Raw genomic sequence first — 14520 nt, 5'->3', positions numbered from 1 at the left:
AGATTCTTAATAAAAAAAAACTTTGTAACAATCCTTTTATATGATGAATAAGGCTCAACCGACCGTAGTCCTAGCTCGCAATACCTACATACAATTAATCATATCTACACAAGAGTCCAAAACCACATTCATAAATAACAAACACTCCATATTTGAAAGTATTAATTTAATCTAGCTTCGTATTTATACAGGAATCATTTATTTTTGTACGAAATTTTTGTTCGACAGTTGAATTTAGGACAGCAATGTATCTAGAACATGTTTTTACCGCAAAATAGCATTTAAGATGTGCGTGCGAGAGTGCAAGACCAGTTATAAGGGTGTTTTCTGTCTCCATAATACAACAACAGTATAGTGTTTTTGCAGATAATTTGCATTTATCTTCGGTTGCATTTACAAAGCGATTTTATAACAGAATTTATCAGTAAAGAGTTCATAGGAAAACATCCTTATGTCTGAATGAATATAAAGGTCTTTGAAATGTTACTTTTGTTAGAAATAATGGAAGGTGATCACGTAATGGAATGCTTGAAACCTCTGGTAGTTCCACCGACAGTCATCCCTCGAATTAGCTGAACTATACAAAAGCAACATTCCAAGGAAAGTCATGGTTAATTAATAGATCTTTTTGATGTATTTAATACGTTTTATACTCACTAATGTAAATTAGGTAATTAATCGAGGAAAACTCAACAGTGTAGAGACTTAGATAAATTTATGATTAAATTTAACAGCACACGACTTTATACACGGATTGTATTGTAACGACGTAAACTTTGGTTTCATTACTTTTGGAATGCGATTTGTAATATTGTCTTCCTTTGACTCTGTTTGATGGTACGTAGATAAGACGCATATTTGTGGAGATGGTTTGGTGAGTAAGATATCTTTCGGCGCGTAAGCGATTTACACTTTTTCAGCAAGATAGAGGTGCCTGCAGTTACAATTTTTCATGGGATAAGTCACCGATCCTTCCTAGCTGAAATAGTGTTTAAGCCTCCGCGCATGGAGTCTCGCTAACTGAAAGTTTCATAATTTTAGAAAGAAAGAGTTGGATGTTCTTATTAAAAATAAAAACGCGAAATTAATATTTAAAAAGTGTATAAAAGGATTGGGTATTAGAGTGTCTATGTGAAAAGATTTTAATGTATGAAAGTTAAATTTACGTATGATGAGATGCTTCAAAGCCACTAACGTCATTGCCAAAATTATCATTCCTAAGCTTATTCATTTTCAGATAATCTATTAATTTTCCATGTTAGTTTAGGGCCTCGCCTAGTACAGCTTCCAGGGACATAGCTAATTGGTGTGTTTGAATTGATTTTAATGAGTGACGTGACCTGTATCCTTAGATAGCTGATATTAAAACAAGTAAGTGTATGACGAGTCCATATTGGTAAAACTAAAATTTACGAATATATCAGGAGCTGTATTAGGTGGCCTTAAATGTGCTATAGAAATGAAAACAATATTTCAAAGGTACCAAAGTACCCTTCATATTTACTTCGGAAATGTATTATTAATAGTTTTAATTTAATAATAATAAGTTAAGATAAGTTAGAGTGTTTTGTTTTTTATTTTTGTATTGCTCAAAGTATATTATTTCGTCAATGTAACCATGTGTTTGAACGTTTTCGTGTATATTCCCAGATGTAACGAGCATGATATACCATTATAAGTGCAGTGTATAATATTTAACAATATAATTTATTTATTAATTTGCAACTTCAGCGTTTTATTTTCAGAAATCCAATAATCATCATGAGCAAGTAACTAAACCTTCTCTCTGCTTGTACCTTCTAGAGAACAAAATAATGAACCTATCCCATCCCAAGACAAAGATGGTAAGTATAAGGCAGAGAAAGCTGACCCCTCTCAGAAGCATTGTTAATATGAGAGGGGGTCAGGTTTATCTGCACATGATCGTAGGTACTAAAACTTCTACTCGGGAAATACCTTAATTAATTCATGAAGAAATCCAGTGTAAAAATATTCATTTCGCATATTAGTCTATGCCTATATCATCATCAGCCAATAATCATCCACTGCTGGAAATACCTAGGCCTCTCCCAAGGAGCGCCACAACACTCGGTCCTCGGCCTTCCTCATCCAACCACTACCCGCCACCCGCCTAAGGTCGTCAGTCCAGCGGGCACGAGGGCGTCCCACGTTGCGTTTGCCTGTTCGTGGTCTCCACTCGAGAACTCGTCTACCTACCCCAACGGTTATCGGTTCTTCGGCAGATATGACCAGCCCACTGCCACTTCAGCTTGCATATTTTGACAGCTATGTCGGTAACCTTAGTCCTCTGACGGATAACCTCATTTCTGATACGATCCATCAGAGAAACCTAACTTCTTTCACATTATTTTACATGGATTAGTTAGTACGTTAGCACCTACCTACATAAATAATCGTCGTTAGGGATGCCTAGTGTTTCTTAGCAACCGCAGCACATTGACGAAACTGTCGCAGGTGTTGTGAGTCGTGAGTCTGATATTTTTATAAGTTTTATAATGTTGTCTCGTCGCGATAAGTTACTGATACAGCCCTGGGAGGACCGCAGGTTCCGGGATCACAGGTATAAGGTAAGAAAAATAAATTGGCATACCTACAGCTTCCGCTTTCCTAAGACAAATTGCTATCAAGTCAAAAATACCAAAGCAGCTAGGCACTTAACTCTCCACCATAAAGGGGGTGTTTTTCTGTTCTCCTGACTGCTAATACCTACAGGGTGTTCGGCATATGGACCGACATTTAGTAAATTATTTTTTTTGCTAGATTGAAAATATTCTCGCCATGTCTCAGTAAAATCGCTCCAACCATTTCATTACCAACCAATCCTTCACCACCCACCCACCATTTCCCCAGGTACAATCCGTGCTCCCCACCGTGGACACGGGCCCGCCGGCGCCGCGCCCGCACGTGGCGGTCAAGCTGAAGAAGTGGCGGCGCGAGCTGGACCGCACCGAGCAAGTCCGCCGCGACAACGCCGCGCTGCTGCAGAGATTGGGGGCCATCATGAGGGTTAACAGGCTGGATAATCATTGGGAGAAGCCGTTGCCTAGGTAGGATTTCAGCGTCATCAGCTTCAGAAATAGGTAAAGGGACTGTCATGGGGTTTCTAAAACCAAACATCATCCCCCTGGCTACTTGAGAAAAACCTAATTCATTCACCGACATGCTGTAAACTGCTGATATCGTATGACTTTGTAGGTAGACGAGTTCTCGAGTGAAGACCACGAACAGACAAACGTAGCCTAAGAAGTCTGGCAGTCTCTTCAGAGACAAGGCGCTAGGCGTGGATTAGGAAGGCCGAGAAGAGTGTTGACGCTCCTTGGCTATGTCCAGAAGTAGAAAATTTCATTAATTATCTTATTTCCCTACAGCCTCCACCAGAAAGTGGGTTTGTTCATGGACGCGGACGCGCTGCGCTCGCGGCTGGCGCGCGCCTCCTCCAGTGCCGGTGACGTCACGAGCGTCCCGGTGAGGTGCCTGGCGTGCCATGTCAATAAGAAGGTAACTGCATCATTTGTTAACCGACTTCAAAAAAAGGAGGAGGTTCTCAATTCGTCGGGATCTTTTCACTTGTGTGTTTATATGGTTACTCTATATCTAACTGACATACTGACGAAAAACCAACCAGAGACAGTTAAAACGAGGTACACTTAGTTTACGTCATATAGTGTGACCCCCTTGGGCTGGCCTCTCCATACAAAGTGGATTGCTGATTATCACAAAGCAAATGTATTTGCTTTGTGCTGATTATAGATAAAGATATTCTAAACCAATAAAACCTATGTTATTGTACCAAATAAACTATTTCTTCACGATGCTAACAGGTAAAGAGTATACCTCCGATTCCTTATATTTCAGACATCGGAGTACAACAAGAAGATGTACAGCAACGGCCGTGACTACTCGCTGTCATTGCCCTCTATTTACTAAGGTTTTTCAAATAAAATACATGAATATTGGACAGAATTTTATTGGTTTTAGATACAAATGGATTCCCTTATGAGAACATAATCCATAGTCGATAAAATACGTATGAGGCTCATTTACACTTGTCCCGATCTGCATCGACTCGACAGTACATGTGGAGTTAAAAGTCGTAACATAAATCGTATGTTATTTATTTAATTATTACAAGCATCCGCGGCGCATACGGGCGTACGCGGCACGAGTTAAAGCTAATCCATTTCGTGTCCATCGTCCATTACAATTATACCAAATCGAAAACAGAAATTGAAAATTTTAAAACATCACAATTAGAGTTGTATCACAACAAAGCCGTAGCACCGACGATTAATTTAACAATTTGTTTACAACGCGAATGTACAACGAATTACGGTGCCAAGGCCTCCTTGCGCAGCCGCGGGACCGACGGCACAACAAGTACTATTCACTAATCATTAGTTTAAAAAAGTCATTAAATAATGCGAACGCTCCGGTCTGCTGCGGCGCGGCCGTTCCATTGAAAAAGTCGACTTAGCCTAACTAGCGAGCGGCGGCCGTGGTGGAGGGGGGGGGGGGTGTCTAGAAGCGGAAGGGGTCGTGCTGCACGGAGCCCGGCTTGAACTGGAAGTCCGTCTCCGCCACCGCCGGCACCAGCGTCGCGTCCTCCTCCTGCAAACATACAACGTAGTGAGTTAAGGCTCAATATTGCACAGCTGTCGGGTCGCTAAAGAATGTGATGGCAAGAGGGTAAATAAATTAAACCATTCAGTAATCATCAAAACAACGGAGAAACTAATTTAGTAAGAGCCCTGCTCTCCCATTTCAATCTCACTATTGATTGTAATATAAAAGTCGTAATCATAACATGTTATCAATGTTATGCCTACTTCAGTCTTAAGTTACTCAAAACACGGCTTATCAAACATTATTGTAATACATTGCGATAAACCAACTGCAAAAATTATAGTCAGAGAACAAAAGGTAACCAACATAGCTCTGTGCAAGCTGAACAATTTATCACTCGTATCTTCAAGTACCAATAAACTTATACATATTGTTGTGGCGCTACTCGGAAGTAGTTGGAAGAGGGATTCAGCAGTTAATCGCTGGCAAATATTAATTCATAGTGGAACGGTGACCACTAAAGCTAGCTGGTCAAGGTTTGTTACCGTGGTGAAAGGATTACCCACTCACTTATATCTCTCGAACAGGCTTAATCCGTGGACTAGCCAGTGGAGAATTATTGTAACTAGTCACCGGACAATTATTGACTAATTATAAAACGAAATAAAAAAGCATGCTCACCTCATCCCCGAAGTACAGCTCGATGATGTCGTACGCCATCTTGTAGATCTCGACCTTCTCGTGGCTCTGCAGCGACTCGATCTTGTCCAGCCCGCCGCACTCCTCGATCATGTTGGCCACCTGCTCCGCGTTCTCGCCCGCCATCTTCAGCATGTTGCTCAGCCCGTCTAGGACCACCTGAAAGGGTATTGTAATATTATTATTAACCATCATAAATTTTTTAGGTATAACGGATACGGTATAGAACTCCAAACACCACTGGCCTATAATATTTTTTAGTAATAAAACGGATTCTAAAATTAATTTGACGTGATGGTTCGCTAGGAAAAGAGTCCCCTTCACTAGGGAGGACTATAATTTCTATGTGATGTAGTTGGCAATAGGTAAAACATTGCTTTGAGAAGGGGTTAGTGCAGAGTATTATCAGAGGAATTAGACAAAAAATTGTAATTTAGTTTCAACAGCAGCCAAATTTTCACTTCATTTAGATTGATAGGATTATCTATGCGACAAAAGACGAACAAAAACAATTCGGTCGGTCGTGGGCGTTGAAGACAATATTGTTATCTCGCGCAAGTCGCGGTGATTTTGTGAGCAATCAAGGTCGCGGTCAGTGACCCCAAGCGATTGCCTCAATTCATTCATTCAAATTGTTTATCACTGAGTGTATTAAATCAAGTAATCTAGAAGAAAGCAACTGTAAAAGAGCAATGATCTATACAATCGAGTGATATAAGAGCCTAAGGAATCCACCTAATCACATGATTAGCCTGACCCCAAATCTTTTGCAGTTAATAAGAGGGCATAGGCTAGTTGGCTACTGCAAAATGTTCCTTGCTTTTTACCCTTATTTATTTATTAAAGTAGACATAATATCTTTAGGTTTACAGTTAAATGGTACATAATAAACAACAGGTAAAAAAGTTCCAATGAATGTAAGAAAAATAAACCAGGTACTCACATTGATAACCTGTGTGTCCTTACAGCTGAGCAGGTTGCAGAAGGGCGGGATGACGCCGCAGCTGATCAGCGTGCCCACCTGCTCCTTGGTGCCGCTGATGCTGAGGTTGCTGACGGCCCACGCCGCCTCCTTCTGCGTCTGGAACTCGCCCTTACTGAGGTTCTCCACGATCTTGGGCAGCAGGCCCGCGTCGATCACGGCCTGCACTTGGTGCCGGTTGCCGGCTGTGATGTTTGATAGGAACCATACGGCCTCTTTGCAGATTTTGTCTTTCTGTGGGTGTGGTAATGGGTCTGTTTAGTAAAATCGGGTGAGCTCAAACATAAATATCATTAAGAATAATTATATATGCTGTTATATTATTTATGGGTAACCAGTTCAAAATTCAAAATTCAAATTCAAAATTGTTTATTTACGTTAACCAAAAATATTAAGCAGGATTGTTTAGTATGTTCAATATCATCTTGATTAAATTTTTGATATGTGCAATTCTTTATCTTAGTGTACTGGACACCTACTCCTCTTTATAACTTTAGAGTTATTATAGCATCGGAACATACATAAGAAAAGCAGAGCAGAATACAAAAATTTCACAAACCTGATGAGACAGAAGTGCAGGGAAGTGTGATAGTGCGTCGCAGTTGAGCACAACTTGTGTCTGGTCGTCGGTTCCCGTGACAATGTTCCCGACGGCCCGCAGCGCCGCCGTCTGCACCTTCACCTCCTTGTGGGACAGCAGCGGGATGAGCTTGGGCACGATGCCTGACTCTATCACCATCTGGATCTGGTCATTGCCCCCGTCTGTGAGATAACTGATGGCCCATACTGTGTCTACTAAGATCTGAAAGGGTATAAAAAATATGTTGTTGACAAAGGATTTTTTGCAGTCCTAAATATTGTTTCTGTGCAACAGATGTTAAGTAGCAGCATTAGGGATAAGGCAATTGAATAAATAGCTGATTGTCTTACAATAATCATCAAGCGAATTCCAACTTTGTTAATGATAATTAGATTTTGTGTAAGCTTAATCAGTATCCAAATCATATAATGTTATTCCTTTGTTTAAAATATGAGAAAACATATAACATTCATAAATAACAATACTCACATTGATATCAGTGTGCATGATGAGTACATTTAAAGCTGGGAGGATTTCTTGTATAGTCTTGACGGGCGGCGGAGGGTCCTTACTTCTGCACAAGTTCACAATAACCCATGTGACGTTGCGCAGGAAGGAGATGGGGATGTCTGGCTTGATGAAGTTGAGCAGCGGCTGCACCACGCCCAGCTCGATGACGAAGTCGCGGAGCACAGGTCCATCACCAATGATGTTCCCGAGCGCCCACACGGCCTGCTCGCACACATTCTCGTGCGGGGACATGAGCAGCTGCAGGAACAGCGGCACGGCGCCGGCGTGCACCACCTTGTTGGTCTGCGCGGACGTGCCGGACGCGATGTTGGTGAGCGCCCACGCCGCCTCGAACTGCAGGCTGTGGTTGTCGGCGCGCGACAGGCACTGCACGAGGATGGGCAGGATGCCGGTGGCGATGAGCTCGTCGATGGGCGGGTTCTTGTCGGAGGAGAGCAGCTTGCGGCACTGCTGCACGGCCGCCAGCTGCACCTCGGGGCTCTCCGCCAGCGCCGCGTTCATCACCAGCTCCTTGAGGTTGGTGGACTGCAGCGAGCGCTCGATCTCCTCCTCGTCCGTCGAGTCTCCGATGGGCACATTTCTCCGCTTCTGCAGCGTCTCCTCTCTTTTGTTCTTGCGGAGCTCGACTGTCACTTCGTTCCTCCGTCTGCGCATTTCCTAAAAACAGGACGCGCGAAAGTCGTTAGTTTATCGAATTAAGTTGCAACAACGGAAAATATAGTGGACGGTGTTATTTAAAGTGCTAATACTTACATCGACATCTTTGCCTGTGTTCTTGAAAACATGCATGCGGTTTTTCGATGGATCAGTCGCCATTTTATCTGGTGCCCGAGGATGAGGGCGCTAAACTTTAACAATACACAATGAAATAAACAACAAACTTAAAATTAATTGTCGGAGAACTAATCACACATATTATAGAGTCACAATAAGTGTTGATGACTCATTTAACCTTATTTCAAGCACAGAATTTTCTACAACACGTAATTAATTGTCCGTTTCCTACTCAAAAATTTCTTTTTGACGTTTTTAAGTTTTTTTTTAATACCATTGACAAGACAAATATATGAATAGAGCATACCGAAATGTTTTTTTATACAGTGGTCGTAGTGGAGGGCAGTGATATGTCAAGTATATATAAGTCATATACAATCGGTCAGTGGTTTGGTAAGTAAACAAGTTTCACCTACAAGTTGTATATCTCCCTCCTACACCAACACCACTTCCGCCATCACCATCCGCAGCACGCAGTGGGCAGTGGGTCGCGGTCGGCACTTATCTTGTAGGCTACAGGCGCTCACCTAGCACCACCATTAAATTCTCAGCCCGTGTATTTCAGCTTTACTTTCCTATCATGATTTTTTGATGTGGCAATCTTTTTTTATTATTGATGGGCGATTTCCTCTCCTCTTCCCCCGCGCACCTCCCCCTCAGCGCAAAAGTTGCGGAACCTCGGAAAACATCAATGCAGTGAAACAATAATTAAAAATCTTCTAAAACTAATTTAACACACCTGTAAACGTACGTTATCCATCATGACTATCCTAACGACGCCGTCGCGGCTCATGAAGAAGCCTTTCCTGGAGGCGGATACTGTTAATCTGGAAAATGGCGAAGATGTGCGTACCCATTATTTATTTACCTATTCTTCTCCTGCAGTGGTTTTCCACTGGCTTAATTGACCACTTCCCTCTTCCTTCCTTACCTTTCTTTCTTTAACATCCTCATCTATCCACAATTCGCATTCAAACACTAATTGGGTCACCTAAAACCACTCATCACCAAAATTTCCTCTCCAGCAGAAGGTAGTCTTCGTGGAGCGTGGGCTGGCTCCGGGCAGCCGGTCCACGGGCGCGCTGCTCTGCATGTCGGTGGTGGCGCTGCTGGTGGCCAGCGCCGGCTTCCTGTGCGGGCTCGAGCTGTACCAGAACTACATGCGGACTGACATGATGCATCGCTACAAGGGATTCTGCTCCATTCCCGTGGATCTTAGGGACGATGTGAGTGGTTTGGGTTTTTAAGAGGGTCCATGGTTGTGGTGGGGGCATGGGAAAGGTCTTTGTCGAGTTAATAATATTATTATTGGCTGATAATGTTGTATTAAGTTATGAAGCACAGTGGTGAATTTATTCTTGTAGGCTCAGCCAAGATGTATTTTTGGTCTATTTCTGGGCAAATTTTCCTCCTTTTTATTGTATTGCAGTCTAATGTTATATTTTTGATTAAATGGTAATTTCTTATACAACACTCTTTGTATTTATGTGATTTAATTTTACATTCATATTTTTATTCTTCAATTAATAATAATAAAACAATCTGTGTTTCCAGGACACATCAATGGTGGACCCGCAGTACCGAGTGATGCCGCTGCGCTGGTCATCCAGCCCCGATGTGCAGGTGTTCAGCACTGCCGAGGAGGACACCAGCGATGACTTTGTCAAGTAAGCAATCTATATCACTTTCTATATCTCCCCCTACTCATATTAGGTAAAGCTTACCCTTGCAGGTTTGGACTGAACAGGAACAAGAAGAACTTTGGTATAATAACATGGAAAGTGGGATTAAGGGGAAATAGGGCAGATGCAGATCATATACATTTTCTAACAACTTGTATTTTCAGGAAATAGGACCTTGGCCACCACAAGGGGGTCACCCTTGATAAAAATATCTACAATGAAGGGTCAAGTAATGTAAATGAGATGAGTCAATCTCATCAATAAATGCCTTGGAAGGTGCATGTTGTTATAGCCATAGAGCCCATTTTTCAATGCTGTGTGTCATAAAAGGCGTATGCTCGCGAATTGACTCTGGCATATTATTAAATCAGTAGTGTATCACGTGATAACATACTAACGTTAGTTCTGGAGTGCTTTGTTGTGATATTGGCAACTATGTAGCAGTAATATCAAATTCCAATATAAAATGACTGGATCAGTAACTGCTGTAGATTGATGTTGCACTGATCTTATCTTCTGCACTTTTCTATAAAATCAATTCAGTTGTAGGCACTGTTACATACCAAAACACATGACACAAATTTCTACTTCGATGCGTCTGCCCTCTAACTTCTCACAATGCTATAGTTGAGGCAGTACATAGAAGTACATGTAAAATTTTACTTTGAATAATGAATATTTCAATCTGCATTTCCTTAGACACATCCGCGAGCAGCTGGACATCGGCGACATGGTGGAGAAGATCTCCGTCATCAGCCCCGGCGGCCGCCAGACCAGCTTCATACACGACTTCAGCACCAACATCTCAGGTGAATACTTTAATCATTTAAATAGTTTATTGCGAAACACAAGTAAAAAAGTAGAAACACAAGTAAAAAAGTAGTAGCCTAGGTGGCGAGGTGAATTACTTGCCCCCATCTTCTAGTCTAGAATATAAAATCCTTTCTCTTTCCGAATGAGGAGTAGTTTTGTGTATTAATTTTAGAACAAATAAAAATATTTGATTTGATTTGCTTTTGAAAAATAATGAACACAACTTCCAAAATCAACATCAAAATAATATGTATTCAAAGTATAAAATAATGATTTCACGAATTTACCACAAACTTTGAGATTCGAGCTATCGCCCCAGGCCTAGACGGTTCACAACAACATGGGAGTTTTGATACCCAAATTCAGATTTACTTTACTGCCCAAACCACATGACGAAGAACCCTTAACCTCCCGTCCACAGGCATCGTGGACTCGGACCGCTGTTTCGTGATGGAACTGGACACGCACCTCGTCATGCCTCCCTCCGCCTTCGTGATGACCATCGAGGGCAACGGCGACTTCGACGTCAGTCGCGTGCGAGAGGCCATGCGAGCTCTGTTGCCCCCGCTGGCTGATATTATGAGTCTGTCGCCCCACCTCGCCGTCACCTGCAATAATAAACCCACTTACCGGCTGCAGAAGGAGTCTATTACTAGTGAGTGTGATGATCATTACTTATAGAGAAGAATACTGTATATTTTGCATATGAAAGAAAATATTATAAAATTACAAATTATAAATAAAATATTTATCTCTGCCATCTTCATTCTGCCCTACGCCTACATTTTCCTTCCTCTTTTAGTGCTCGAAAGCCTCCCCAAGTGACGTAGGTATCATGTTCCTTAAATACGACCCTGGGCAGTCAGCGACCGACGTCTAATCTGTCTGCCTTTCACCACCGTGAAAACCCTACAGCTTTTACACGACAAGAAGAAGATTCTCCTGTCGCTGTCTATTTTCCCATTGTTTCTTGATCCTCACGACTTGTATGCTAGTGCCATACATATACATACGTCTAACATCCCCTCCTTCCTATTTCCAGTCCGCAAGCGCCGCGCCCTGCCCTCAGTGCAGCCCGACAAGTACACGCACTTCTCCGGACACCACGTGCAGCAGATCGAGATCGACAACCTCGCCGAGCTCCGCGCTTACGAAGAGAAGAAGGACTAGAGCGGTGGAGGCTGTGAGGGAGAGGGATGGAGGGAGTCTGTCGGCTTGTGTTGTTGCTACGATCAGATGATAGTTTAGAGCGGGATGGAAGGTGAAGCAGTTGGGGGGGAAAGGGATGGAGAGATGTTTGTCAGCTTGTATTTTTGGTGGTAAATTGATATGAATTACATTATCAAGCTCCTGGAAAGAGTTGGGAGCAGTATGTCAGCTTGTGTTGTTGGTGGATGGAAGAGCGTTGTGTCTCTATTGGCACGTTTACATAGGCCGATTTTCGCCGCGTGGCTTGTAGATTCAGAAATCGCCCTCTACAAAGGCTTTAGTAACTTGCGATCAGGCCGAATTGTGAAAATCACCCGTGTAAACGCCCATCAATCACAGAAAGATCTCGAAGTTGAATCTCAAGTGACAGATTTCCACACAACATCTCCAAACTTCTCAGTTAGTAACTAGGCTAATTACAGTATAATAGAGAAATAAGCGTTTATTTGTCCATGACATTAAATTATATACTTACATATAGCTAAAACCATATAACTTATGTAAGCCAAGTGGGTGATTAAATGTTGTAATTTGCACAATAATTTAATGACATAAATACATCGCACTTTGGCAATTACATAGTGAACTATGTACTATTACTTTATTAGATTTAAATGATTTATTTACCTATTAATCCCACTGTTACATAAAACAGAGACATTTTAAACAAACGCTTATGTACCTACTGTTGTCGAAAGAGCACTTCTACGGATATTGTTCTGAAATTGGGATAAAATAATATATTTCCCTGATAGTGCCGATTAGACAAAGATCAAAATGATGAAACATAATTGTTTATTTAAAATGTGCCTAAATATGTATAGATATTTTCCAAATGAATTCGTTTGTTAATTCAGATCCTATCATATCATCTAGTCAGGTCGTCGCAATATTTATTTTAGTGCCATTTTCTTGCATTTATTTTGGAAAATTATATTATTTGGTATTGTGGTGGTGAAGTAGGGTAAGCGTTATTGTAATGCTGTTGCATTTGCATCATATTTGAAGAGTTAATAAAGCGAACAAGTTAAGATTAGAAAGTATTCGGTGTTAGCGAAATTGACTGATGGCTACATTCCTGATTTATCATTTTAGTTCATTGCAACTTATCATTATCATCCCTTTGCATTTTACATACATTGTAATTAGTGTAATTAATAAGTATTATGAAACCAAATCTCTATTCGTAACTCACAACAAGTAGCTAGTAGTCCAAACATGGATTCTATTATGTTTAAGCTTAGCCACTCTGTATTTTTCTTGAATTTACAATAAAAATGTCTACGTACGTAAATTATTGTTTTATTTCAATAGTATTCTTTTTTTATCAATTGTTTTTTTGCCGGTAGCTCGAGAGGTTCACTGATTAACTCTTGTACCACGGATTACTATTATAGTTCCTTCGTAACCTGTGCATTACTTTATTTTTATAAATTTTAATCGTATGTAATATATTTGTTTGAATGCCATTCGGCATCGTTTAGTAGATACTTAAAAGTAAAAAAAAAACATAGCCTACTATAAACTACTTTTCATTATTACGTAAGGGCCGGAACACATAAACACGATGCGACGTCGTGTCGTGAAAACGTCTCCTTCCTACTCGCAGGTGTTTAATGGGAGAGAGCGAGAGAGTGGCACGACGCGACGTCGTATCGTGTTTATGTGTTCCGGCCCTAACACGGAACGTCATCTGTATCTCAGTAGGCTTCATCCCACATCCTCACCAGGTAAATAAAATAAAAAGTGGGTAGATATTTTTTCTGCTAGCCAGGCGCCCCGCAGACGCCTGTTTTCACTAATTAAATTTTAGGCAACCGACGTGACGCCTGAGCTCTCACTTTAAAAGTGTTAAAAAGAAAACCTGTAGAAACTGAGTAAAGATATTAGGGAAGAAAACTCTTAGTATTATTGTATTGAATCCTATTAGGATTCGTATTCTAGAATCTAGATTAACGGCAGTGTTAGATTTATTTTAGTGCTTTCCGCTATTTCCATAGGTATAGGTACATAACTTTTATTTTACCGCTACCCAAGACGGCGGCGGGCGATAGCGGGTACTCTCCGGTCTGAGTGTATAAGAATGCGATTTCGATAAGATAAGATGATGCATAAGTATCATAACTATACGATAAAATACACTCTGTATATTGGTCCCAAGTTAAAACAGAGTGTGGTAATTAGGTACCTAACGTTTTTTTCTTTGGTTGTATGTAAGTATTATACCAAAATATTTTTTTTATCGAAATGTGTAGGTAGATATATAGGTACTGGTGTGTGCTGTCGTGTTTTTTCTTTACGATCGATTTATTACGCTACTGCTCACCACACGGTGACCAAAAAAACCTAAACGTGCTCTCCACCTACACGCGGTGTGACCAGATCTAAGGCGGTTCTCATGCAGACTACCCGCATCACGCTGCGTGTTGCATGTATGAACGCATCGCACTGGCTTCAAAATACTTAAACGATTAAAAAAAAAACATTGTTAGCCACATTATTGTTGAGCGCTGTTAGCTTTTTATGGTGGTGTTCCCATTTAAAGCCAATGAAAAGCTTAACCTGGAAAAGCTAGTAAATACCTAATTCTAGTAAGGCCTGCTCCCTTTAAGGAACCCTGGACCCTGCTTTTTTCTAGTTAGGTGTTTCAGATACGGCAACGTATG

The 14520-nt window shown here is 41.2% G+C and overlaps 3 protein-coding genes across 4 annotated transcripts; 2 read left to right on the top strand and 1 right to left on the bottom strand.

The window, feature by feature from the left end:
• The first annotated feature begins 2490 nt into the window (after nt 1-2490).
• LOC119694606 lies at nt 2491-3948 on the top strand. Its single transcript, XM_038121359.2, has 4 exons — nt 2491-2588; nt 2872-3068; nt 3390-3519; nt 3877-3948. The coding sequence occupies exons 1-4, from the start codon at nt 2517-2519 to the stop codon at nt 3946-3948; spliced, it is 471 nt and encodes a 156-aa protein (XP_037977287.2). The 5' UTR covers nt 2491-2516.
• Nucleotides 3949-3972: 24 nt separating this feature from the next.
• Nucleotides 3973-8412, bottom strand: LOC105384779 (importin subunit alpha-4). The gene is made up of 6 exons (XM_011555059.3): nt 8130-8412; nt 7335-8033; nt 6825-7067; nt 6227-6499; nt 5266-5442; nt 3973-4629 (listed from the first exon to the last, which is right to left on the bottom strand). The coding sequence occupies exons 1-6, from the start codon at nt 8190-8192 to the stop codon at nt 4540-4542; spliced, it is 1545 nt and encodes a 514-aa protein (XP_011553361.1). The 5' UTR covers nt 8193-8412; the 3' UTR covers nt 3973-4539.
• Nucleotides 8413-8787: 375 nt separating this feature from the next.
• On the top strand, nt 8788-13148 carry LOC105384778. Of its 2 annotated transcripts, none has more exons than XM_038121358.2 (6): nt 8788-8995; nt 9179-9376; nt 9705-9817; nt 10532-10641; nt 11067-11300; nt 11688-13148. In XM_038121358.2, the coding sequence occupies exons 1-6, from the start codon at nt 8912-8914 to the stop codon at nt 11813-11815; spliced, it is 867 nt and encodes a 288-aa protein (XP_037977286.2). In that variant the 5' UTR covers nt 8788-8911; the 3' UTR covers nt 11816-13148. The 2 variants fall into 2 exon arrangements, with proteins under 2 accessions (XP_037977286.2, XP_037977285.2); XM_038121357.2 differs by having other exon boundaries at nt 9176-9376.
• The last annotated feature ends 1372 nt before the right edge of the window (nt 13149-14520 follow it).

Source organism: Plutella xylostella, chromosome 4 (assembly GCF_932276165.1).
Source record: "Plutella xylostella chromosome 4, ilPluXylo3.1, whole genome shotgun sequence".
In the NCBI taxonomy this organism is placed as follows: domain Eukaryota; kingdom Metazoa; phylum Arthropoda; class Insecta; order Lepidoptera; family Plutellidae; genus Plutella; species Plutella xylostella.
The sequence above is the reverse complement of the archived record's forward strand: the minus strand, read 5'-3'. Positions and strand labels throughout refer to the sequence as shown.

Coding starts and splice junctions, on each gene's coding strand:
- LOC119694606 (XM_038121359.2), top strand. CDS start 2,517: ATGTTGTCTCGTCGCGATAAGTTACTGATACAGCCCTGGGAGGACCGC. Junction 2,589..2,871: donor TCCGGGATCACAGGTATAAG/GTAAGAAAAATA, acceptor CCATTTCCCCAG/GTACAATCCGTGCTCCCCAC. Junction 3,069..3,389: donor TGGGAGAAGCCGTTGCCTAG/GTAGGATTTCAG, acceptor ATTTCCCTACAG/CCTCCACCAGAAAGTGGGTT.
- LOC105384779 (XM_011555059.3), bottom strand. CDS start 8,192: ATGGCGACTGATCCATCGAAAAACCGCATGCATGTTTTCAAGAACACA. Junction 7,068..7,334: donor TCATGCACACTGATATCAAT/GTGAGTATTGTT, acceptor ATACCCTTTCAG/ATCTTAGTAGACACAGTATG. Junction 4,630..5,265: donor AGCTGTACTTCGGGGATGAG/GTGAGCATGCTT, acceptor GTATGTTTGCAG/GAGGAGGACGCGACGCTGGT.
- LOC105384778 (XM_038121357.2), top strand. CDS start 8,912: ATGACTATCCTAACGACGCCGTCGCGGCTCATGAAGAAGCCTTTCCTG. Junction 8,996..9,175: donor ATCTGGAAAATGGCGAAGAT/GTGCGTACCCAT, acceptor TTTCCTCTCCAG/CAGAAGGTAGTCTTCGTGGA. Junction 11,301..11,687: donor GCAGAAGGAGTCTATTACTA/GTGAGTGTGATG, acceptor TCCTATTTCCAG/TCCGCAAGCGCCGCGCCCTG.